General features: G+C 36.5%; 1 protein-coding gene across 2 annotated transcripts in view; it reads right to left on the bottom strand.

Annotated features, from left to right (window-relative positions):
- ZC3H12C (zinc finger CCCH-type containing 12C) overlaps window positions 1–27,871 on the bottom strand; it is a 79,176-nt gene that overhangs the window by 17,463 nt on the left and 33,842 nt on the right. For both annotated transcript variants that reach the window (XM_033205359.1, XM_033205360.1), the window contains exons 2-3: window positions 18,402–19,150; window positions 2,139–2,278 (exon numbers count right to left, since the gene is read on the bottom strand). In XM_033205359.1, the coding sequence (XP_033061250.1) occupies window positions 2,139–2,278; window positions 18,402–19,150 (889 nt within the window). The remainder of the gene's footprint in view (window positions 1–2,138; window positions 2,279–18,401; window positions 19,151–27,871) is intronic.

Genomic DNA, 27,871 nt, shown 5'->3' with positions numbered 1-27,871 from the left:
TTGTTTTTTAAATCAATCTGTATGAGCTCTTTGTATTAAGGACACGATTCTTTGTTGGATTTTTTTTCCTTAGGCAACTGGTCGATTATCATTTTTAAGAAAGTTTCTCAAAATGCAGGAGCTTTAATTTTGATATAATTTTCTCTCTCTTTTCCTTACTAATTTGTTTTAAAAGTTTTAAATTTAGAAAATTCTTTTGGTCTCTGATGATTTGATTTTTGACAATTAAGTCTTCAATCATCTGGAATTTACTGTTATATGGTGTAAGATAAGGGTCTAAACAAGTACACTTTTCCCAAAGGGTTATCCAATATTTGGTACTACTGGTTGAATTATGACCTCTCTGCTTTCTGTTTATATACATAGGCTAAGGGTCTGGTTCCATGCTCTGGACTCCACCATGACTTGCCTATTCATTCTTATGTTAATTTAACAATGATGTAATAATTATACATAAAAATTAAGTCTTATTTTTTTTTTTGAGATGGGGTCTCACTGTGTCACCCAGGTTGAAGTGCAGTGGCACGATCTCAGCTCACTGCAACTTCTGCCTCCAGGGCTCAAGTGATTCTCCCACTTCAGCCTCTTGGGAAGCTGGGACCATATCACGCACCACCACACCCGGCTAATTTTTTTTTGTATTTTTGGTAGAAACAGGGTTTCACCATGTTGCCCAGGCTGGTCTCGAACTACTGAGCTCAGCTGATACGCCTGCCTCAGCCTCCCAAAGTGCTGGGATTACAAGCATGAGCCACTGTGTGCGGCCGAAAATTAAGTCTTAATCATCCCCTTTGGGTATATATTAGGTGGTCTCTTTGTTTTTTATTTAAAATGTTTTACAGTTTTCTTTACACAGGTGCCTCAGTTTTTTTTTTTTTTTTTTTTTGAGACAGAGTCTCACTCTGTCGCCCAGGCTGGAGTGCAGTGGCCAGATCTCAGCTCACTGCAAGCTCCGCCTCCTGGGTTTACGCCATTCTCCTGCCTCAGCCTCCTGAGTAGCTGGGACTACAGGCGCCCGCCACCGCGCCCGGCTAGTTTTTTTGTATTTTTTAGTAGAGACGGGGTTTCACCAAGTAAGCCAGGATGGTCTCGATCTCCTGACCTCGTGATCCGCCCGTCTCGGCCTCCCAAAGTGCTGGGATTATAGGCGTGAGCCACCGCGCCCGGCCAGTGCCTCAGTTTTTGTCAATACTGGATGCAGAGAGAAGGACAAGAAAGGTTGGAGGTTGATTGTAAATCACTGCAATTGGGCAAAATGTTCAACAACAGTAATGAACAGTTATAAAGGACATCATTGCCTGAAACTCAGACATTTAAACACTACAACATAATGCAAAATACATTTCTTTCTACTGGACTGAAGCACATCTTATGGTCTTACATGTCTTTTTTGAACTGTTGTTATATAGAATCTGACCGCCACCTAATGTCACAATAGCACATGAGAAAATTGGGGCCCAAAAGGGTTCATTGCGTGGCTCAAGGTCTTCATAGCTAGTGAACGGCAAAGCCAGAATTTGGATCCAGATCTTGTGACTTCTGGCATCTCTCTAAAGGTCAGAATTTCCCAAAATTTGAAGTCAGAATTTCCACAAAAGTAAAGAAAAAAACACCTGGCTTATGTAGTGATGATTAATGTTTAATTAATAAAACCAGATAGTTTTCAAACTCAAAACCAGGACAGGCATGGTAGCTCATGCCTATAATCCCAGCACTTTGGGAGTGAACAGTTATAGAGGACATCATTGCCTGAAACTCATACAGGTGGGCAGATCAGTTGAGGTCAGGAGTTCGAGACCAGTCTGGCCAACAGGGAGAAACCCTGTCTCTACTAAAAATACAAAAATTAGCTGGGTGTGGTGGTGCGTGCCTGTAGTCCCAGCTACTTGGCAGGTTGAGGCACGAAAATCGCTTGAACCTGGGAGGTGGAGGTTGCAGTGAGCCAAGATCGCACCACTGTACTCCAGCCTGGGTGACAGTGTGTGACTCCATCTCAGAAAACAACAACAAAAAACAACGTTAGTGTCCCACTGCATATACTGAGTAAGTGAAACAGATTTAGGATACCTGACAGTGCCAGACACTGCATGGGAATGACAGGAAAGCGAGGAACAAGCAGCCGCCTGGAATAAGCCTACCTGTAATGAGAGCATCAGGTCGGGACTGCTCTTTCCTCCAAGCAGGAACAAAAACTGTAATATCTTTGTGGCCTCTTTCCAAAAACCAATCCACTGCCAATTTTATTCCTCTGCAGGAAAATACTTCTTTGTTTCCATGGCTGAAAGATTATTACAGAACACTTAAAACACAACAAAACCCAAATTTAAGTAAATTAATTCAAGTTTATAAACAGCAATTATTACATAATTACAACAGTAATAAGAGATGTCAGATTTAAAATGGAGTTTATAGATCAGAGACACATCAAGATAACTAAGTTGAAAATCAAGATCTGTGAGGAAAAACACAAAAGAAAATTGGGATGATAATTTTCCAGAGAAGAAACAAAAGTGAGTTTTCAAAGGTAAAGTTGTAAAGGTTAACTAGTCAGAAAGACACAAGCTGTTTTTGATCAGAATAAAGAAAACAGAAAGGGCTTCTTTCAACCACAGCAAGAAGAATTTCAGTCAAATGTCAAGAACTCAATACAGAAAAAAAAAAAAAATCTGTAAAAACAGTGGTAAAAATCATCTCTCAAAAAATCTGAAAACCTGTAAAAAACTGTAAAAAAATCTGTAAAAACTCATAAGTAAATACTTAGGAGTTTCTAAAAACTTTTCTTTCTCAAAAGTTCTTAGTGTATATTTCAATACTCAATGACTGAATAATGCACAAACTTTATTAGGTGACCAGTGTAAAACAACATACTACACACTCACTGAAAGGAAAAACATGTTCACAATGCTTAACTTCATAGAAGAAACACTCTGCATACACTGCAGTAAAAAGACACCTAGTTTCTGTTCAACTATATTGTGTTGGACAAGGATTAATGATGATAAAACAGCATTCAAAATTGGATTAGCAGCCTTAGTGCCTAAAAGAAAATGCCCAACTAAGAGTGTAGTCATTCAGTAAGTATTTATCTAGCACCAGGCCCTACTTGTACACTTTCACCTAATAATTCAAAAATAATACTAATTCCAATGTTTTTGAAGAAAAGGTCTCCTGCTTTGAATTCAATAATTATGTTCTTTTACAGTGCGAAGGCTCTATTTGTTATCTATAATGGAGATATTTTTTCTTCTTAGGACTAAGGAGGGCTGAATGAAATAATGTAGGTAAATGCTTTATTAACTTTTAGCATAAACTAAACATTAGGCATATTCATATTTTGTTCTAGGGTTCCCCGGGAAACCCTAGAACCATCTAACATATGGTTAAGCATTTTTAGTAAAAAACAGAAATAGACTAACTTGCTTTGTAGATGTTGAAGGCTCCAAATACAAACAAGAGACAATACCTGGTTCCATAGTCCTGTCCTAATGGTCCAGGGCATGATTAGATGGGAAATCAGATGCACTAAGTTTCAGAGAATGGGATAAGGAAAGGGAAATTTTGAGGTCATTTTTCTAGGTAAGAAGGGTGACATGATAGCCTGGTGAATGCTCCAGCAAAAGGTACCAAGTGATACTAGGTTTCATGGAAAATACTGAAATACTGAAATCAGTCTTCAGAAAAACTGTAACAAATGGTATCTCTAGAGAGAACACATGTACCAAGTATTCCTAGATGCAAAAAGTCAGCTTGCTAAAACCTCACTATAATTTTACTTTGCATTAATGCTTTGAAATCTATTGCATTGTGTCTATGGCCAAACCACCCTGAATGCACTAGATCTTGTCTGAAATCTACTGTAATAAGCTTTGCCAGTAAACTAATGATACTTGGTTTACTGAGAGTTGAGTATTTAATTGCTTCTGGCTCTAACAACAGGCCTGCATAAACATTTCTTCCTGGTAATTTCATTTGGTAAGGATAACTGTCACATTTACTCTAGAAATAGGAAATTCTATCTCCTAATTAACTAAATAACTTTTACTTTCATAAAATGTGTGCAAACAGCAAACCATTTACAACTATGGGATAAAGATTCTATAGATGATAAAACAGGATACTGTACTATGCAATTCTGATATTAAAGGTTGTTTCATTATCCTCCCTCTCCACAAAGACTCACAGGGAATAAACAAGGATGAGGATGAAAAACGGCACATCGTTAATGGTAAATATCTCCATCTTGTTGAGAAACCCATAATCCTCCATGTGTTTAAGAAACTGGTCAAGTTTTCTGTTGTCTGTAGCTGAAAACATCCCTAATTGCTATGCTATACCATGAACCAAAAGAAAACTGGCACAGCTCTATGAATACCAAGAAATATATTCTATGGCAAAAACCATTATTAGGAGCAGAAAAGTTACTATGTAATGGTTAATAGGAAGCTATAGTCATTCTAAACTCATCTCCAAATTAGTAACACAAAAGATCACAGTATTACTAGACGAAATGAAAAAAATCCACAATCATACTAATTGACAGAAGAAGAAAACATTGAATAAGGATATAGATAATTGGAATAATCAATTACACGCTTGATCTAATGGACATATACAAAGTTTGCACAAAACTAAAGAGAAAATTTTTAAAAATATGAAAACTTTATAAATAAATTGGCTATGTACTAGGTCATAGAACAGATTTCAACAGATAGCAGGAATCTGTACCATACATACGATACACTCTTTCACCACAATATGTTATTACATTGCAGATATAACGTCCTTGTTAAAAAATTAGTGTTGCTATAGCAGCAAAACCAATGTACAATTTTAATTTAAAAAGATCCAATTTGTAATGTAATAAAAGCCATACCAATCTTGAAAAAAAGACATGCAAGAGCTTTATAGATAAACTGAAAATTGAAAACCTATATTAAAGGGTGTAAGGGAAGACTTAAATAAAAGAACAATATACTATTTTTATGGACAGTATGATTCGACTAATAAAGACGGCAAATGATTTCAAATTTATCTGTATGTTGCATTTCCAATCAAATTCTCCAAAGGTTTTTTTCACAGAACTTGAGAGGCTAATCTTAAAATTAATACAGAAAAACAAAAGGCCAGCAATAAGGTGACATTATAAATCAATGAGGAAAAGATGAACTATTTAGCAAATGGTACTAGGGCAACTGGTTATTCCTATGGGAAAAATAAAACTGCGTTTTAATCTCACACCATATACAAAAAATAAATTGTTGATAGATCAAATATTTAAATATGAAAAGAAAAATTATAAAAGTTTTAGAAGAAATTACCAGAGACATTCACATCAGGATAAGAAAATACTTCTTAAACAAGACATAGAACTACATGCTATTAAGAAAAATAGATATATTGGAGCACATGAAAGTTCTTTACACAAAAGACTCCATAATAAAAAGAAAAGCAGGTCATAGCTTTGGAGAAGAGATTTGCAACATGTAAAACCAATCAAAAGGTTAGTACTCAGAATATAAAGTACTCTCATATATTAAAAGAGGTAGCCAGTTGTTTTTTAAGGCAAAAGATATGAACAATCAATTCACAGAAGAGGAAACTCAAATGACCAATGAACATAGGAAAAGATGTTCAATAGTAAAGAAATGCAAATTAAAGCCAAAATGAGACACTACTTCACACCCATCAGATTGGTAAAAATAAAGTCTGCAAACACCAGATGTTGCCAAGAATGTGTGAAAGTAGGAACTCATACATCACAGGTGGGAGTGTAAATTGGTATAACTATTTGGGAGAGCAATTTGGCAATACTTCCATAAAGGGGAAGGCGTACTTTCTCTAAAACACAGTAGCTCTGCATCCAGGTACAGTAAAACCTGACAGGAACTCGAAATTAGATTCAATACAATTGGCAGCTGCCTTTCATCCTCCCCCCAGCCTTAGATGGCACTTGGGGACAAGCTACTGTTCTTATCTTTTAAACGGCGAGCGAAAGGCAGGTAAATGGGGATGAGCAGGGTGGGTCCCCGAGTTACCAGGACTTTCCCAGCCAGTATTCCCCTGATCAGGCCCCAAAATGAATGCTAACAGAGAAATCTCCAGAATGGCTACTGTTGTCTTGGAAGTCCGTGTCAGGCATCAAGATTTAGAATCATTCGTAGTATAATAACTTAAGCCTGAGCAGACAATTACCTGGTGGCTCAAACCCGCAGATGGGACTTGTCACACTAGGAGAGGTTTTGGGAGACTGAACTTAATCTAACCTTACTGACGCATGATGAAGGATGTGACTCATCATACATGCTAGATACAATATAAGGGACAACTGGAGGAGGTACTGATAAAGAATTACAAAATCAGAGTGAGCCAGATAAGGAATGATGAAAAACAGGATGTCAGAGTAAGTGCCATGTAGCTACTGATGCAAATGAACTATCTGTTGACTATTTACTAAAAAAGGACCATAGCTTTAATTCCATATAAATAGAGGACATTCATCATAGCTCTATAGCCATTTATGGGCGGTCTGCAGGGACGCAGGGGTTTTCTGCTCAGTAACAAAATTAGTTAATTCTACATTTATGAATTAGCATGTTCCTTTGGGCCTTGATTACTTTTTTATCCCAACAATTTGGCAATAAGGAAGACTGGCATATTTCAAGTGAGTCCTTTTGCTGGGTGAATTTGTTGGAGGATTTGTGGTCACCCGTGATTAGGTAAGAACTCTGTACGTTTGCCAAAAAGTCTCCCTCTGACTACTTTGGCTGAGTGGGATTCGGTTCCCAGGGAAAATTCCAAAGCCTCTCTGCAAATTCCAAGTTACAATTGAGCAAAATGGGTAACTCACTGAAGGTCCCATTTGATTCATCTTTAACAGTAGAAAAATATGAGATGCCTAGAATATTGTCAGTAGGTCTCTTTTTAAAAAATAAAAGGCTTCTTTTATTCTCTCACATTTGGCATAAGCATACTTACAAAAATCCTGCTTTGCAATGATCAAAAGAAGGCTCATTTGAAGTAGACAAATTGATGTATATACAGGAATTCTCAGAAAAACCCCACTCTAAAGGATTATTGGTATCTCTGGATCTCAGGAAATAAAAGAAGGAATGAAGTGGGCAGCCACAAAGAATGAATTAAGAAAGCGGAGGAAGAGATTAAATAACTGAAAGCTCCTATCTGTTCCTCCAGGTTCTTGACCCCTCTCTGCTGTTGCTCTTTCTGCTTTTTCTACTTCTTGTTACCCTTCTTTGCCTCTATCTAGGACCTGGAAGAGTGGGGCAATTACCTTCTGGATGGATGGATGATTCCCAATGGCTACAGGATCTGGGAAAATTGTTAGCCTTATTAGAATATTCTAATGTGGATTCCATCTCCAAAACTTTCCTAAACTGAACATGCAAAACACAGCTAGGGAGGCAGAGATGAAGAAGAAGAAAGAACAAGGAGTCTGAGAATCTGGACAAGAGACTGTCCTAGAATTAAGGTATTAGGTTGGCAAGTGGTTGCCGTGGTAACTTGGATGAAAGGGGAGGCAAAAGGAGTAATGATACCAAACAGCAAAATGAGACTGACACTACAGTGCCATACAAACCAACTTACTTTTTCTTTTCTTTTTTTTTTTTTTAAATGTTACTTTAAATTCTGGGATACATGGGCTGAACATGCAGGTCTGTTACATAGGTATATGTGTGCCATGGTGGTTTGCTGCACCTGTCAACCCGTCACCGCAGTTTTAAGCCCTGTGTGCATTAGGTATTGGTCCTAATGCTCTCCCTCCCCTTCCCTCTGACCCCCCGACAGGCCCTGGTGTGTGATATTCCCCTCCCTGTAGTCATGTGTTCTCGTTGAATCAACTTATTTTTTCATGTCAATGTGAAGAAAATCAGCCCTACCCTTTTGTAGCTCCAGTGACTCAAATGCTTTTTTAAAGTGATCCAGGACTGCCAGGTCCATCAGACACGGTAGGAGTGCATATGACCTTTTCCCCAGCTGATGGTACCCATCTTAAAGAGTTATTTCCCAGTGCTCTGAAAAGATCTGGAACATTTGCCAAGGTGCTCTGTGGCACACTGGCTGCTGCATGGAGTTGCTCTGGCTGACTTTGTTTGACTAATGGAACAGGCATGATGGAGGCAAATGATAACCCCTCCTGTAAGGCAGTGCCCTGGCCTCAGGAAGCTGACTGCCTCCTCAAACAAGAGGAGACTACCTCCTCTCACGCCTTAGAAACCCACCGCGAGGTGACCTGGGAGAAGCTGCAATGCTGCTGTTGGGTGAGTCCCCATTGATTTTCATCAGTGGTTCACTGAGGCATTTTCTAAATTAACAAGGATGGATTTAAGAGCAGATCAGAATAGACCCTTATTCTTCTCTACCTTTATGGCAGCCTTGTTACTGAGAACTCAGGCATAGGTGAAAGAAAAGGTATGTGGATGGTAAGGACATACAAGTTTCTCAGGTATTGGCAATAGCAATCCAGTTTTGGAAAAAAAAAAAATGCAGGAAGATAAAGACAAAGAAACTTAAGACTGCAGTGTTACCTTCCGAGTTAGACTTGTTCACAAGGGGAGCAAACCCCTTTCTGGGACTATCAACAAATAAGAGAAGATCCTCTAATGAAACGGCAATAGGGCACTACTATAGGAAGCCAGGACATTGGAAAAAGGGACGCTGGGAGAGACTGAGGAAGACGCAAGAGATGCAACCCAACCATGAAGCTTTACTACCCCCTCCAGAGATTTCTCCCCTTGGGAAATCAGGAAATAACTGGCAAGTGGCGCAAACTAGGAGCAAAAGTGACATAATGGAAGAACCTCAGTGCTGGAAATGGGAGAACCTCATCTGTTTGCTTGTTTTTCCTGTCGTAATCTTTTCCTGCTCTGTCCTGTGGAGACTGGAGCCATGAATTCTGCAGTTTCTGCTCATCTTTCCTGTTTTTACCCTGACCCATTAAAACAAGTTACGGGGCTGGGCACGGTGGCTCACGCTTGTTATCCCAGCACTTTGGGAGACCGAGGCAGGCGGATCATAAGGTCAGGAAATCGAGACCATCCTGGCTAACACGGTGAAACCCCGTCTCTACTAAAAAATACAAAATACTAGCCGGGCGAGGTGGCGGGCGCCTGTAGTCCCAGCTACTCGGGAGGCTGAGGCAGGAGAATGGCGTGAACCTGGGAGGTGGAGCTTGCAGTGAGCCGAGATCGCGCCACTGCACTCCAGCCTGGGCGACAGAGAGAGACTCTGTCTCAAAAACAAAACAAAACAAACAAAACAAAACAAAACAAAACACAGACAACAAGTTATGGGTTTCTCTCAATCATCTTCTACCTTTTCTTTCTCCTCTGAGATTCCTGAGCCAATAGGTCCTCTGTTTGAAGAACAAGCCTCTTTGTTTCTTACTGCTGTTAATTTGTTGTGAAGGGACCGACTGTGTAACCTAAGGGACATCATATTCTGTACTCTGGGTGTCTGGAAGATTCTGTGAGACAGGGCACTTGAGCTGGTGAGTATGTGCTTGTTTATATCAAGAGTAAGTATGTGCTGGGGATCTTCCATGCTATGGGCCACATTTTGAAGAACAGAGGCGTCCTAACATCAGGGGTAACTAAAATACCACATAGGATAGGAGATGCTGATTTACTAGAGTTACTGCAACTTCCTCCCCAAATTTCTGTAATTTGTTGTAGAGCTCAGATTGGATAATAAGATGAGATGAATCTGCAGGCCAAGCTGTGAAAAGGACTACTACACTTTGGACTGGGTTGACTGAAACCTCATTACTTCTATCCAAAAATGCCTACTCAGTTTCAGACAAATGCAACTCCTTATGAACTAGACAATTGGAAATTAGGGAGAGCTAAATGAACATAAATTATCTTAGCAAATATATTCTTCATAGTACTTTCACTATTATAAATTTTCATCTTTCTGTAAATTCACTTTGTCTCATAGCTCTAACAAGATTATCTTTACTCAAGACTAATATATTGGAAAAGCACATAAATTCCACTTTTCTGTTCTTAACAGAAGGGGCTAAGAAGTCAAAATAATATCTTGCATCCTATAACACCGTATGAATTGCCACTGGAGAATTATGCTTGTTTGTTAATGGTACTACATTAACCACCTACAATGGTTAAGAGATAAGAGAGGTGGGTTTTATAATGCAGAGAAAAATTCCAGGGACCATGTATTTTAATGCAATGTACCTCAGTCTGGGACCTAGAGGGGAAGATGATGGGCCAACCATTTTTAGATCTGCCATACCTAAACAACCATAATGTTACATATTAATGTTTTCTTTAGGTATATATACAGATACCATTAACTAGGTTAACTGCAGAACAGGAAGGGTTATTTTAGAATTATAACTGTTACCTTCCAATGATAGACATGAGGAGTAATTGAAAAACATGGAAAAACCTAAAAAGAGAATGAAGGCATCTATAAAAAGAGACTGCCTCTTTTTAATACTTTATATGGCAGTGAAGAAAAGAACAAAGGAACCTCTTTTCAGTTATCTTTTTATTTCCTCAAATTTGATTTTACTACAATTTGCATATTATATAATGCTTATTAAAAACCTTGGAAATTATAGGTGATCTTTATTTCTGAAACTTATATAATACGTATATTATTTACATGATCAAAGAAGACCTATTCTTAAAAAGTCTTTTTCACAAATCATCTAAAATCTAATGATACAAAGTACCTGGAATGGCACATTTCAGTACTCCAAATAGAGATGGCTTTTGAAGATACTGAAAATAACACAGCCTCTGGAATTTGACAGGAGTTTAATTCTTTTCTTTACCACTTTTCTGTGTGACCTTGTTCTGAATCTCAGAGATTCTTATTCTGAATCTCAATTTCTCATCTTTAAAATGAAAATAACCTCACCTACCTTATAGCGTTGTGAGAACTGAATAAGGTAATAAACCTAGCCAAGTGCCTGGCATATCGAAGGCTTCAACACATGTTAGTTTCTTTACTTTCTCATGTCCTCTCAGTCTTAATGTTTAGAAAATGGAGAAAAGCTTGTTTTGGAATAAAAATGAAACCAATAAAATACATCTTTATTTAATAGCTTTAATCTCACAACAGTAAACTGTGACTTTTAGAGCAAAATGCATGATGTGTAGAGATCACTAAACAGTGTTTTAAAAAGAAACCAAACAAAAGATCAAGGTAATTATGGGATTCAAAAGGACATGCAACTGATTTTCTATAACTTTCTATATATCATCTTTTATTTAAATTAAAAACTTGACCTGTAAGTTTGCTGTATTCTAAGATGCACTTGCATAAGATACCCTCCACTGGGAAAATAAAGTATGACTATCAAGTTTCTTTTTTTTTTTTTTTTTGAGACGGAGTCTGGCTCTTTTGCCCAGGCTGGAGTGCAGTGGCCGGATCTGAGCTCACTGCAAGCCCTGCCTCCCAGGTGTACGCCATTCTCCTGCCTCAACCTCCCGTGTAGCTGGGACTACAGGCGCCCGTCACCTCGTCCAGCTAGTTTTTTGTATTTTTTAGTAGAGACAGGGTTTCACCCTGTTAGCCAGGATAGTCTCGATCTCCTGACCTCGTGATCCGCCCGTCTCAGCCTCCCAAAGTGCTGGGATTACAGGCTTGAGCCACCGCGCCCGGCAAGTTTCTATAACTTTAATGGGTAATTAGATTAACCCACCTATTGTGATAAGGACACAAGTTAGCAGGGTTTGTCAATGAAGTGGCTAGAATGGAAATATAAAGGTATCTTTTTAGGCTGGGCATGGTGGCTCACTCCTGTAATCCTGGCACTTGTGGGAGGCTGAGGTGGGAGAACTGCTTGAGCCCAGGAGCTCAACCAGCCTGGACAACATAGCAAGACCCTGTCTTTATACATATACATATACGTGTGTTTTTAAAAAGAATCTTTTTAAACTAGAAAATCATACTTGAATCTTTAGTATCAAAATCCTTCCAGTTTAGATATAGTTAATTATATTAGAGAAAGAGTACAGTAGATTTTAATCACAGAATAATTATAATATAATATTAATAAATATTTATAGAACATTAAATTATTAATATAAAGTCCAGGTACTCTTCAAATATTTGGTGAATTAATTTTATTTTTTTCTCATATTTTAGGCCTGATTTTACATAAACCATCTTGGACACATGAAAATAGATTTTTTTTTTTTTTTTTTTTTTTTTTTGAGACGGAGTCTGGCTCTGCTGCCCAGGCTGGAGTGCAGTGGCCGGATCTCAGCTCACGGCAAGCTCCGCCTCCCGGGTTCACGCCATTCTCCTGCCTCAGCCTCCCGAGTAGCTGGGACTACAGGCGCCCGCCACCTCGCCCGGCTAATTTTTTTGTATTTTTTTTTAGTAGAGACGGGGTTTCACCGTGTTGAAAATAGATTTTAATTTTAAAGGACTCTAAAAAAAATGACTTTAAGACCTTCTTCACTGATGCATTTTTCAATGTTTAATGATTGTTCAATTCTTTTACATCTATTCTGTATTCCTTAAGCAGGGGGAAGAAGTACAGTTGCCTATCATCTTCAATAGGAAAATACAGAAACACAGAAACAAGGTATTTTACTTTCTCTCATTGTAGTCCAATTAAATTTCATATTTATTTGAGAATCTATAATTCATCTCATGGGCATCTGGAGTTTTTTCTTTTGTATTGAAGGCTCATAACTATTTATGCATGCCTATTTTGTTATTCTTATAGCTATTCAACTTTATTGTCTCTGATCTCATTTCCAATATACCAAAATCATTCTGAAGCTAAATCTCATTCACAGCATGCTAAATATTAAACATATCACCAGAAAACTAAATCCATGTCCCTTGTTACAGATCACTTAAATCAATGCTTATCAAGCTGTGTTCCAAACAGAAATTCCATGGCATGGCAGGACCTTCTGGGGAATACAGAAGGGAATTTTTAAGTGGGGAACATAACCCTGTACATCCTTCCCAATTCAAACAGAACTCTGCTCTTGCTTGATTTTAAATATTGGGCTTCCATGAAGAGATTTGCAGGATTGTACTGCTTTAAAGGAAAATAGAAGCCTGAAAGTCATCGATTTAGGACAACAAAAATATTTAACACCAAAATTACTATGGAAGTCTATTATGAAATAATTATTACCCTTCAGTTGGTTATGAGTTTAACAGCAGTACAGTTGAGAGAGGTAGCTTTGAGAATTGAAGAGGCTAAGGAAAAAGGAAAGGAAAAAGATTTCCTTCACCATATAAGGTCTACAATTTGAGGCAACATCTAGCTGGTCAAGATCCAGTCTACAGAAAATAAAGAAAACACATCTGTTTAGTAGGTGTAAAAAGGTCTTATTAATGAAAGTAGAAAACATGGACTCTAACCACTTTTTCCCCATTTTGTGTAACTGGTAACACTAGTTAGGTGAAGATCTGTGATTAACTTTATTTCTATGTAATAGGATTACTAAGGTTGCCCATTTTTAGGTTAGAGTTGAAATAAGCACACTTGAGATAATAGGAAAGTTCACTGCTGATTGGTCTATTAAAGTACATGATATTTGATCACAACTAGAATTATGTACTTAGAATTATAAAGAGGTGCAATGGAATACAACTCTAACATCTGTCTTTGTCAGGCTCCACAATGATATAATTAAACAACAACAAAAAGCTAGCTCTGATTCTTTGATTCTTTTCATAGTCTCTAAGGATATTCTTTAAAAACAGTAAGAGAAATGGGGCACTGCCAAATGAAGTAATACCTGTGACACTCACCTAGAGGGAATTTAAGCTATCCTTTAATAAATGTTACTTCTAGTAAACGGGGGCTTACAAAACAGTCTACTAAGAGGCTATTCAATAGAAATATAACGTGAGCCCCATATGCAGTTTTAAATCATCAGGCATAGCACATTAAAAAAAGTAAAAAAGCAGCTGAAGTTAATTTTAGTATGTATTTCATTTAACTCAATATATCAAATTCTTTAAATCCACAATCAACATAAAAGTTACTCAAATAGTTTACATAGTTTTGTACTAAGTCTCTGAAATGTGGTATGCATTTTATATTTACAGCATATCTCAATTTGGGCTAGACACATTTCAAGAGTTCGACAGCCACATGTACCTGGTGGCTATCCTACTGTGGATCATGCAAGTCTACTGCACATAATTTTGATATAGTTTTCTTGAGAGAGTCAAAAACACATTTGTATGAATTCTGGCAATTTTCAGTCTCATCTGTAGTCTAAACCATATATTTGGACTAGGTGTCCAGGATGATTTTAGTAACTATAAATCAGTGCTGTACTTAAATGATAAACAGGCAACAGGAGAGCAAAACCAACCAAACAACTAAAGGCAAATTTTAGAGCCTAGGCAAGAAAGCCTTCAGTATTCAAATTTACAATAAAAAGAGTTCTCAAGGTCGTACAGTTTTACAAAGCAGATTAGATATAAGAAAGGCTTTGTACTTTTTAAAAGATTAATCAGAAGCTTAAATATTGATTGTACAGATTGCTAAACTCTGCTTATATTTCATAAATATATGGGCTTAGTTCGTTTTCTTGATACAGAGGAAAGTTATCACAGCTTAATGCATTTTCCCTGTTCATATTCTGACTCTATAATCTATATCTGATATCTGTTCAAACTTTAAGAAAATTACTTCAGTGATTTACCTGCAGTGCTCTTTTTAACACCCCAGTTAACCATCAGGTGTGTACTAACACCAGCTGTTTTCCAATATGACTCTTTGGGGAACTGAGTATAAACTCTCAAGCAAATGGTTGGTTTATTTCTCTATTCTGTATCATTTGATTGGTATACAAAAGCAATGATGTTCTTGGTGCATCTTTTTCCAAGAGTTGTCCACAATTTAACTTTTGCATATATTTTCAAACATAAGTGGGTCTCTTTGTCTCCAATCTTAGTGCTCAAATCCATTCTCTACATTTCTCTACAGAGTGATTTTTCCTAAAGGCAAATATTACTATGCCACTTTTTTCCTTGCTTAAATTCTTCTGGTAGCTCCCTATCACTAACAGAGAGAAAATACAAGCATGGATCCCATTGGCAAACGTGGTTCACCTGACATTATTAGCGAACACAACATTTATCCTAATACTGCACACAAACATGCAAAAATAAAGCCTACCCACCAGTCAAGGGAGAGATTTAATCTAACCCCAGAAACCTGGGTTCACTGCCCAAAAGGTAGAACTTGCCATGATAAAGGAGGGAAAAGTTTTAACAGTCTGTTCATATCAAAAACACAAGAGTGGTGTGGCCAGCTTTCATTCTAACACTCAACAGAAGAATGTGTGCTATGGCATGATATGGAGGTAGCCATTAAAGCTGTGGGCTTTTTCATTCTTATTTTATATAAAATCTGGAAGAAGCTGAAGTAGGATACGGAGATTTGGTTAATCTTAATGAAGTCAGATGACTAGGTCATAGAAGCATATTGAAGAACTCAAACACTTTTAGGTACCAAAGGGGTCTAACATCGTTTTATCACATTCTCACTCTGGATAGCTCACTAGTGTTTGTTGCTGTTGTTGTTGTTTTTGAGATGGGGTCTCACTCTGTCGTCCAGGCTAGAATGCAGTGACGTGATCTCAGCTCACTGCAGCCTCTGCCTCCCGGGCTCGTTCCATCCTCCCACCTCAGCCTCCCGTGTAGGCATGCACCACCATATCCAGCTAATTTTTGTATTTTTAGTAGAGATGGGATTTTGCCATGTTGCCCAGGCTGGTCTTGAACGCCTGGCCTCAAGTGATCCACCTGCCTCGGCCTCCCAAAGTGCTGGGATTATAGGCATGAGCCACTGTGCCCGGTCTTAATTGTATTTTCTTAATGACAAGTCATTTGAACCTAAAACCAGGGAAAAATCTAGAAAGCAATGGGTTCATTTAAGAAAATATATTAATTTAAACTAGAGGGTACATGTGGATAGAGACTAATTCTATATTCCACAAGAGCAGAATGCTACAAGATGTATTTTTAAATAACTCATCTGATAATTCTGGTATACAGCCATGTTTAGGTTAGGTGTTCCTCAAGGATCTAAGACCTTCCTTCACTATTCCCTCCTTTGGCAATTTTATGGCTTTTGGTCTTACATGTTATCACTAAGGTAATCATTCAGACATTCTGGATTATTACAAGAAAAAGATCATTTTGTGGTCAAGTTTGGGAAAGATCAAACAATAGAGAGGTAATCTTACTGAAGTCCTTCTCAAAGCCCTATGCACATTCCATACCTCTATGGCACTTGGCAAGATTCTTTCTACTCCATTAGAAAGGGTTTGCATCCAAACTGATCTCCTACCTCCCGTACATCACTGCAAAAATTATCAGTATAAGGCACAACTCTACTCTTGACACTCCTCTACTGAAAACCCTTCAATTACCCTTGGATTACACAGCCAGCTTTAAATTCTCCAGTAAGATCTGGCTTTAACCTTTTCAACTTAGTTTTTCTCTTTTTTATATGATGAAGCATATAGGCTTTTAAGTCAGACATATTTGGGTTTGAATTCCATTTTGTCTTTGCAAGTAATTCAAATCTTGTTGAATTTGCTTATAAATGAAAGAAAGATAATAATACTTCCTCCACCCGAAAAAGCTGTTTAGAGGATTATAGGTTGGTTCTCCTCATACTCTATGTGAAAGAACTTGCTGTCACCTACAGAAAACAGTAGTTCCCTAATTTCAGCACACATCATTATTGGAAGGCATACTACTTACAAAGTGATGCCTGAGTTACATTTTGAACTTGACTTGGTAGGTCTGCATGGGGCTTGAGAAGTGCATTGTCCAATATAGTAGTCACTAGCCACATCAGGATACTGAGCACCTGAAATATGGCTATTCTGAATTGAGATGTGCTATAAGATATACACCAGATTTCAAAGACTTAAAATCAAAAGAATAATGCAGGCCAGGAGTGGTGGCTCATGCCTGTAATCCCAGAACTTTGAGGGGCCTAGGCAGGCAGATCACTTGAGGTCAGGAGTTTGAGACCAGCATGGCCAACATGGTAAAACGCAAGCTTTACTAAAAAATATAAAAATTAGCCAGGCACAGTGGCGTGTGCCTGGAGTCCCAGCTACTCAAGGAGGCGGAGGCATGAGAATTGCTTGAATCTGGGTGCAGAGGTTGCAGTGAGCCAAGATCGTGCCACTGCACTCCAGTCTGGGTGACAGAATGAGACCTTGTCTAAAAAAAAAAAAAAGAAATGTAAACTATCTCATTAATAACTTTTTAAAATTGATTACATGTCAGCAAGATATTTTAGATTTTAGACATGTTAGCCTAAACAGAATACATTAGTCACATTAATTTTACCTGTTTCTGTTTACTTTTTAATGTAGGTACTAGAACATTTAATATGGTAATACACTGATATATATAATCTGCATTTTCAACAAGTCCCTCAGATGATTCTCTGGTAGGCATCCTCAGGTCACCTTCTGAGAAACTGCATATGAAACTCTAAGCTCTCCAGAAGAACTAATGCTTTTATACATATATCTTTTTATCTTCACAGCACTCTGAACATTGTGAGCAGTTACCCATAAACTGATTGAATTTAGATATGCTTTAAATATTGAGCCAACAAAATTACTAAGAAAAATTTCTTTAAATATTTTATTTTAAATACACACACACACACACACACACACACACACACACACACACATATATATATATATATATATATTTTTTTGGTATAGGTAGGCGTTCCCTATGTTGCTTAGGCTGGTCTCAAACTCCTGGCCTCAAATGATCCTTCCACCTTCACCTCTCAAAGTGTTGGGATTACAAGTGTGAGCCACCCTGCCTGGCCAACAAAATTATCACTGAAAGTTTTGCTTTTTTTCCCCCCTAGTTCCCTAAGAATTATTTCTGATTTGCATTTCTTGAATGGAAACAACTCAAACTACAAAATAATTCAAACTACAGCTTTGGTTTTTTCTCAAATCAATAAAATACATAGTTTATTTTCTAGAAGAATTAGGGTTATTTCATTTCTTAAAGAAATAGACCATTTTACTAGATTCGAAAATTGTTGAATATTATATCAAATTATTCATTTAAAACTACTGATTAATACTAAACCAGAAATACACACTAATTTTTATACCATAGAAATTTAGCCAGATGAGGACAAAAAGAGACATATCTGAGAAAAATGGGTCTCCATACAGGGATAAATGAAGGAAAGATGGCTGAGTGCCCTGAAAGAAGAGAGACAGAAAACTAATGTTTTCTAAAGTTAACGTCAGGATACAGAAAAAATGTTGACTTTAATGACTGTGAGAAGGAAAATAGCCACAAAATTAGAAATAACTTTTAAAGATTATTTGGTAGTAATTTTCAGTAACGAGTTTTCCACTTACCTCATTGCCACATTGCTGCCATCAATAACTATTGGTCTCAGATTTTCACCATCATCTGTTACAATCTCTTGCATTGGAGATTCAGACCTCTGAGATTCCAGGGAAGAAGTTTCCCGTGTTATAGTGTTAATTGTACTAACCGTCTGATCAGCCTCACTTTTATTTCCAAGTTTGACAAGTTCTCCCAAAATATCATTGATTAAAGCATCAGTACCAAGTTTGTTTAGTACAAGCTGAACCTGTTCTTCAGAATAACCTAACTTAAGTGCAAACTCCAGTTTTGTTTGGTATTCTCGCACCACATCAGGTGGTTTCTTTGCTTCCTTGGATGTAGTCTGGGACTCTTCAGGTTTAAAGTCTTGCAAAATTTCACTGCGCTTGAGTATGTGAGGCTGTAAACAGGGAGACCTGCAGAGTTGTCTGTGAGTCTTAGTTATTAAGCCTGGCTCTACTGAAATGCTACCCGATTGTTCTGACTCATGATCAGAATTTGTGTTTTCTTCAGAGTCACCAGAGCTTGCATTCTCTTCAGACACCTCTTTTTCATCCTTTCCCGCATTAACGGTATCCATACTTGGTCTCTCTACTGTTGGAGGTGCAGCTGGACTTAACTGTGGGTCAGTGCTCTCCACATAAAGGTGGCCGAGGTCATGGCCTAGGTGATCCTTCAAGCCCATGAAGCTGTTACGTGCACTTGACTCCACTTTGCTGTTTTTTCCGTATTCCTGAATGCAAAGCACCCCGTATTCCTAGAGAAAAATGTAAAATGTTTAGAATTTCATAGTTATGGCTTGATTTCTGTCTCATTGGAGAAGTCAGAAGAGAATTACTCAACTACTTAATATATATTAATACTTTGTATTTTGTCTACATCCTCTCCTCCCTCCTAACACCCTTGCCAAGAGAGTGTCATCTGCGGTTTTTCAGAAGAAGTTATAAATTAGAAAGGTCATGTAATTCCTCCAAGGCAACAAAGTAAATAAGCAGTAGAAATGGATTTTTTTACCCAGTTTCGTCTGACTCTAAAACCCATGCTTTTCCCACTATATCATGCTCCTTCTCAATCTTGATGAATCAGATTTTTCTACTTTTAGGACAGCTTATAATTCTAGAGTGACACATAGAATATTATCAAAAAGTATGTTTTTAATATGCATGACAGGTTATTTACATTTTTCTCTAACAGAATTCATAAGTATCTATATTCTTTTAAAGAGAAAACCACGTGGAAAGAAACCATTAACTTACACTTGAAAAATCATTATAAATCTGGATGAAGCTTAACAGCAATCTAAAGAACTTTCAAAAATAATATAGATACTGCAATGAATGAGCACATATTCTAAGATGGCCAGAAGGGAATTAAATTATTATAAAGTGAGTTAAATTCTTCTTAGAGATGAACAGGGTTTTGCCCTAGTAATCATGATTTTTTTGACTATGGAACATGATAACACAATATAATTTCTAGCATTATGCTATCCTTATTAAGTGCCAGGGAAACAACAGTCTATTTCATTCCAGGAAAAAACTTGTTTTATTCTATCTGCACTTGTGGAAAGCAGAGATGATATCTCACATAAAATTAGCAGCAAACAATTAGGCATATTAAATAATGTTATCTCAGTTTCTTGAATTTTATGGCAGAAAATGCTTCTGTATTATATCAGATTAACTAGCCATTAATCTGCATTTGGTTAAAAAGTGATCTTTTTTCCTATTTTTCACCATGTAAGAATACTTTTACTATTTAAATTTTTTTTTTTTTTTTGCCATTTTATTATTTTTCCTTAAAGACTATTGGAAATGTTATTTCTCTACTAGGAATGGGTTAGGAAAATAAAGCTATTTTCTCTGGTGCCTCACTGAAAGAACTACATCCACATCAATGATTTACTTTTTTTTTAGACGGGAGTCTCACTCTGTTGCCCAGGCTGGAGTGCAGTGGTGTAATCTCAGCTCACTACAACCTTTGCCTCCCATATTCAAGTGATTCTCCTGCCTCAGCCTCCTGAGTAGCTGGGATTATAGGTGAGTGCCACCACACTCAGTTAATTTTTATTCTTTTAGTAGAGACAAGGTTTTGCCACGTTGGCCATGCTGGTCTCAAACTCCTGACCTCAAGTGATCCGCCCGCCTCGGCCTCTCAAAATGTTGGGATTACAGGTGTGAGCCACCGCTCCTGCCCTCATGATTTACTTGTTAAGGCAATTCTAGTATTCTACCCAGACACAGCATAAGCCAGCGGCAGTTGAATTTGAGACTGCCATAAAACACCTATTTAAAACTAACCTAAAAAAGATAACTGAGAAAATGTTTCTAAAGCTCTTCAACATCATATTTACACTAGAAAAGAGCTATTATATGAATGTTAAAAGAAAATGCTAAGTGATTTTCTGAGAAGTCACAAATTTGAAAGCATAGCTGGTAAACTTTAATTAGACAGTCAAGTAATGAAATACATTTTATTAACTATGGTAAATACTAGAGAAGAGAACAGGGAATCTTCAGCTTGATAATACACTTAACATTCCTTCAGTGTAGATCTCATACATGCTTCTACAGGAGTTTCCTCAGGGCTTATTCCCAGAGAAGATAGACAACTTTAATATCATTGTTCTACGAATACAGCATTCGTTAGTTTTAAAGAAACATCAATTCCCCTAGCTCTGGATTGCCCAACTCATAAAGAAATATCCCTTAGGAGAGCTCTATATACATCTGCTTCATTATGAAGCTGTATCCACTTCATTTTTTCCTATTAATATGGATATGCATGAGCCCAATTATTTAGAATTGAAGGAATTTTAAAAACAGATTTTTACACCCTGTGATTTATTAACTACTGTAATATACTAACACCATAATGCAAGTAACAAATCACAGCAGCATCCTAATAAAGGGATACAGTTAAAAGAAAAGTCCACACTATGGCCTTCGTGGCGCTCCCACCAAAAGTATCTTAAACGAGGAAAACCTATTGGAAGCTGGGCTGCTTGGCAACCAGAAGCTGGTTGCTAAGCTGCACTCCTTTAACATGCCATCATGAATGCTAGCACAGTGAAAGAATAATTTGGTATGAACAAAAGCCTATAAAAGAGACTGGGACGTAAGTGCGTCTGGTTTACCCTCCAAGAACAATGCAGCTGCCAAACCAATCTGGAAGCTCCGACATCATTGTTCTGTAAACCCCACAATCTGCTCTGACTGCAGGAAGTGCATTTAATGGGCAACATTTTTGATCTCCCCTGAAAAGTTTGGGTTTTGTATAAGTGCTGTTGTGAGATAATTCTTCAAGATAATGACTTGCTGACCAAATCCCTGAATTGACCTAGGAAATATTATTTAATATTGAGCAGTTTGGGGTTTGCTTTTGTTTTTACATCAGACAAGATGAATATCTTATGAAAAATATAACCAGTGGCAAATATTAGAACAAAATGTTCTGCTTAAAGGATAATTGGAATTATTCTTCTTAATTTTCACATTTTTCAAAGTAACAAAATTAAATACTGCAAAGTTTTTAAACTGAAAATCAATCACTCTAAAGAGTATTTAAATCTTTCTGTATCTTCTGTCTAATATTTTTAAAAAGTGTCAGTGATACTACCTAAACCTGCTATACCATGTAATTTTATTATATGCCTATCATGATACAAGGGGGAAAATGGGATTTTCAGTTTCTTTTAATAACTAAATCACACAAACCTCATTTGTATACCAATGTATCTAGTGGATACCACATACTTTTAACGTGTGATAATTTATGTAATTTGCACATAATTTTAAGTAAAAAGTTTACAATAATTAGGCTGACTTTTTAATGCTAAGGATAAATGTAAGCCTAACCTACTTAAAAAGAAATTAACATCCAATTTTTTTAGGCAAATAAGTTTTGTCTTAAAATATTCTAGTTGAACTTTTTTCACACTGACAGGCCTCTCTTCATCTTCTAGATTTCATTGGATAGCTCAGAGAAGGTTATCCAATGTCACTGTGTACTAAACAAGCAGTTAAATGATTTTTTAGTCCTTGCAAAACAAGAAACTAAATAGAAACCGTACAAATAGGGACAGATGAGTTCAATTTCCAGGCCTATAAGCATACTACAAATTTGAAATAACCTGATTTGTAGTGATCCAAATGGTAAAGATTTGGTTTTTAAAACTTTGATCTCTAGAATGCTTCCTTACCCACTGGTAATTAGCAAATGATTGCCCTTACTTAATAGGGCACCTAAAAACAACCCAGAATTTGGCAATGTCTTGAAATAATTCAATGAAAAGCTACATGATAAAGATTTAAAAACATGGTATTTTAATAGGCTGCTGTATTTGTTAATATAATGCAATATGTAAAACTTACAAGAAATTACTATGACAAACTTAAGAAGAATGGTATATAATCTTTATTTTCATTCAGTTTTTTAAAAATGATTAATATAACTTTTAAAAGAATGGAAAAGACCATTAACAGCACAAAATGTATTATGACATGTAAAGTAGAAAATATTTTTCATTTCTTAAAAAATTATTAGACTTTTAAGTTTGCATTTACTACAATGTAAACTCATATAAACCATCTTAAATGTAATCAATGAAATATTAACTAATGGGGTAATTTTGCTCATTTCATGAAGCAGCATAGTCCAAGTTTCACAAAGTAGGTCAGTTTTTACTCCCATAGTTATCAAAAACCTCCAAGAAATACAGCTAATTTTTAAACTGTATCATCAGGACTTCATTGTAACTGACCTTAAGACATTATATTCTTGAATACAAAAGGAATTGGGTAAATATATAGTGATTTGTGAATATTCCTATAATTATAAATCTATACATTCCTTCCAGATACTGTATTGGAAACTCAATTTTTCTTGCTAAAAGGCAAGTTGAAAAGTAAATAATATTATTTGTTGAAAAAGAACTAAATGTTCTTGCTAATTCTGTAGATGATGATGAAGTGTAGCTAATTCTTTTAATTATCAAAAAGAACTGTACTAGCTGAATGCAGATTTACAATATAATGGCTATTCACTAGAAATTTATTGCACACACTGAAAATCCTCCATCCAGTGACCATATTTTCTGAAAGTTCTCATTAGTTAACTTGGATAATTATTCATCTCAAATCAGATTTTTTAAAAAATCTTTTTTCTATTCTAAAGAGCCTCATATTAATCAGGAATATTAGACTATAAACTTGTTAAGCAGATTTATTTGTTTGTAATGTAAAGTTACAATGCCATAAAAGTGGGTTCTGGTTGTTATCCAAATGGTAATACTATGAGAACAATAAAAATAAAATAATGAATATGTAATAAATACCTACTGCTGTAGTCTCTGTGTATTTAATTACCATTGTATTTGAGTGAGTGCTGTTGTCTGCATCCCTCTAGCTAACAAAGGAGGGATGTCCCTTTGAACAGATTGGTTAATGCTCTGGGGCAACAGATGTCTACTGGAACTGCAGGAGACCAGCAACTGGTGGCCTGCCCATCTTCGGAAAACTTTCAATAGACTTATGCATATGTTCGCACAATAGGGCCTGTGGTAGAAATGAAAACCTCTTTTTAACCCTTTATGCTCTTTCTTTCCCTCCCAACTGATAGATGCAAGTCTTTGTTTCTTCCTCCCTTCCCATTTACAGAACTCTTGAAGAAAACAGTTCTTGGAATGACATCTTCAATCAATGTCTGAAACTAATGTAAGGGAGAAGAAAGGTGAGAGTGAAGAAATTAGAAACTGTACATGAATACTGAGATTGCTGACAAAGCAACTGAATGCTTAATCATCGCATCTAAAACAAGTTGAAACATCTACCTACATCAGTCCATCTCCCCAAGCTAGACTTTTAAGACAACAGAAAGCTCTATCAAATCTTATCATTTTATAGCACCTAGGTACGACAGTGACATCTTAAGAAACTTAAGACTTTGACAAGATTTAAATCCACCATTTATCAAAAATATCGGAACATTTATTATAACTTGACTTTAAGCTCCAAATGATTATATGTCATGCTTAATGCCTTATAAATGTTCATGATGCTGTAAGTAATTATTTATATAACTCTAGAATAGAAAAGTGTAAAAATCTGCTTCGCAGACATATTTTACAAAAATAACTTAACTTTCTGGTATGTTGGCACTATGTAATAACTTGTAGACTTTCATTGGAGGTGCTTTCTTTTACAGAGTTCAAATTAATACTCTGAATATTTAGCAAAGTTTAACTTCCAAGGCATTAAAGTAGCACAAATACTCACGTTAGCAGGAAAATACAAAGACATTGGTTTCTGTAGCAGCTTCAGCAGTAACCTCCTTAACACAATTTTAGCTGCAGACTTCCAGGCAGGCAAGAAGAACAATGAATGGCTGAACAGATGGAATGGCAGTGTCTTTGCTTAACCTATTACTGAGTGGAATCACAGCCAATCATAGGCCAGAAAGCTCACAATTAGTTGGCCGGGCAGATGCAAGACAACCTCAGCACCCTGCGTCAGGTTCGTAGGTTTCTAAGATAAGCAAGTTGATGTCATTCGCAGGGTCTGCCCCAGGCAGCATGTGTATTAACGAGGGGTGTGCAGCAACAATAGGCCATACAAAGCTGACTAGTAGGCAGCTGCTCTATGAGAGCGGAGTCATTAGAGAGCAGGCTGCCAACAAGAAACACCTGGCTTGGGCAGACTTTAGCTTTTCCTCCTAGTTTTTAATGCATGAAACAAAGAAACCAATTATATTTTAAAGTAGTAAAAGTTGCATGTTTCCCAAAAGTTGAGGCTATACTGTAGTCTATGAGCTTTTCATTTTTATTAAAGAAAATGAAGTGTGTCAAAGTAGCAATTAACTACTGCAGTAATCCCTGTCTTTAATAAATGAGTTACTGGTGAAATGAGACAGAAGGGTATAGTCAAACTATTTCCCTGGAAATAGTGGAAAATCTGTATTTTTAAGCATTTGTGAATTTGCTGCAAGATAAGAAAACAAAAGGAAGAGATGATGAAAATACAATTGTGAAAGAAAAAGACTTAAGAGATCACAAATAGAACTGATTTTTAAAAATTCACTGAAAGTGTAGCATAGTAAGATAAAACACAAGTTCTGTCTAACTTTGTGCCAAATGAGTCACCTAAACTGTAGATTTAGACAGAATTATTTAACTTCAACCTAAAATCATCAGAATAACCTATCCTGTATATGCCAAGTAGCAGTGTAAATTTGTTTTACTATGGATACTAGTTAACCATATAATTAAAGAGAAGCAAAGTCTTTCATTATATTTTAATATACAATATAACTGTTTAAAGTATTTGTATTTCATAAAATTTGTAACATGTAATACTCAAATTTTAGCTCAGGAACCAGTAATAGTTTAAATACTATGACTTTCTGTAGTGTATAGTGTATATAAAAATAAGCCCCTTTGGTGAGTAAACTTGTTATCCCGATTTATTTCAAAGTTTCAGACTGCAGCATTTATAATACTGAGGACTACTTGCTTTTGTGGGCTGCCTAAGTTATACCTTGAGTGGCCTCTGATTATGAACAAAAAAAAAATCAATCAAAATGTAAATACTATAAGGCATTGTAAGGATATTTCCCTACTAAAGAAAAAGGAACTCTATAGCTGTTCTACTATTTACTTATGTGATGTAGAACACAAGCATGCACATTCCCTTTTCATTCCAGTGCAAATTAAAACAGTGAAGGCAAAGAACTGCTCTTAACATACAATTTTCTGCTATAGGTTGAATTATGCAGAGCCTAGACTTTTTCATTATATGATCATGAATTCTAAAGATATAAAAAGTACCCAAAACAATCAAAATCAGTCTCCTTTTATACACAAATACAGAGGCTACACACAATTAGGATCGTTTGTGAATAGTTGGAAAAAAGTAACACTAGTTTGGGACTCCTGGCCTTGTCCTTATTGTGCCTACTCAAATGCAAATGAGATCATCTCTATTTACAAAATAAGAAGATCTACATGGTTAAGATTTTTCAGTTATCCCACAGAAAACACTCCTTCTGACTACTAAAAACTGAAAATTATTGTTGTTTCCAGAAAGAAAACTAAAAGATAAAGTACCATATTACAGATCATCATTTGTTTACAGATACTTCCTTAAGAGAGTTCCAATATTTTATTGATATATGCCATTCCAAAAATGGTAGGAAATCTAAAATCAGTGAAAATATTTTTGAACTAAATATAATTACTGGGTTCTGAATGACAAACTAATTTCTAAAGTAAGACCTATTCTTTCTTCTGCTAAAGGTTATAGCAATATTATTGATATAGTTAAGGCAATGGTCTAATTTCATAAGCCCATCAAGGATCAAGATAAAACATCTCTAGTATTATCACTTATTGCAAATTACAATGTGAATTACACAGAATTCAAATGTCACATCTTGGGTAAGCATATGGATGTCCCAGAAATGAAGAAAGACTTTATCTTTTTTTTTTTTTTGATGGTGGTGATAGTTCTTTTTGAAATCTCATGAGTAAAAAATATATCAGCCCTGAAAGGAATAAGAGAAAGGCCACTGTTATGGCTAATAAATGTAATTCTTCTGGTAAAACTGAGATTGATTGAGTAGGATAAATATGAAACACGTAACGTGCATCCACACAAAGTCGTTACAACTGAAACCTAATAAAACTTAATAGCTGTGCACTGACTAGAAGAGACACGGAGGTCAGTATTTACGAATTCATATTAGAAACTCTTTCTTTTGTATATATCAAGGAAACTACTTGGTATGAATAGACAGTCTTCTTTTTTCCCTTGGGTTTTCTTCCTTCTCTTTATCCCTTGCTACTATAGTTACTACTTCACAGCTTTAATTTAGGAGGAGGAGGAATCTGCTCACTAATGCCTGCCACTGTGAACACAAAGAATGAGAGAAACTACCCCAGGGCTCAGCAGGAAGCCTGATCTCTAGCACTGGATTAAGCTTTGTTGCAAACAGCAAATAAAGGCAGTGATCTGAAAAAGCTAATCAGATCCTGCTGTGGTATTTAGACTATTTCAGTTGCTAGTATTGGATAATGTTAAGCACATTAAAACATCTGTAGGTGAAAAGACAGTCCCCAGTCTGGCTTTCTTAGTCACATGGCCCTAGTCCACTTCCCACTGCAGGGCAAACACAAACAGCTGGACTGGGCTCTGTTTGGGTCACTGCAATAAATGACTGAGCACAATGCACACTTATGACAGAAAAAAAAAAAAGTGTAGTTTTAGGAGCATTATACTAAAATCTGTCTATGCCAAGGGTGGGTGTAATATTTGAAACTTCAACCATTTGAGAGGGGCTTGTACTTTTTCTGAGGCATGAATGTGAAACAAGTAAGCTTTGATGTGGGGGTATGGCATCAATTATCTTTGCCAGCAGTGATCTGAGTTCACTTTCCTGGGACCACTCTCATAATACGGACTTGTTCCTCTTTAATATATAATCT

Source organism: Trachypithecus francoisi, unplaced genomic scaffold (genome assembly GCF_009764315.1).
Source record: "Trachypithecus francoisi isolate TF-2019V2 unplaced genomic scaffold, Tfra_2.0 Lachesis_group8, whole genome shotgun sequence".
Taxonomy (NCBI): domain Eukaryota; kingdom Metazoa; phylum Chordata; class Mammalia; order Primates; family Cercopithecidae; genus Trachypithecus; species Trachypithecus francoisi.
This window is presented reverse-complemented; position numbering and strand designations above follow the sequence as displayed.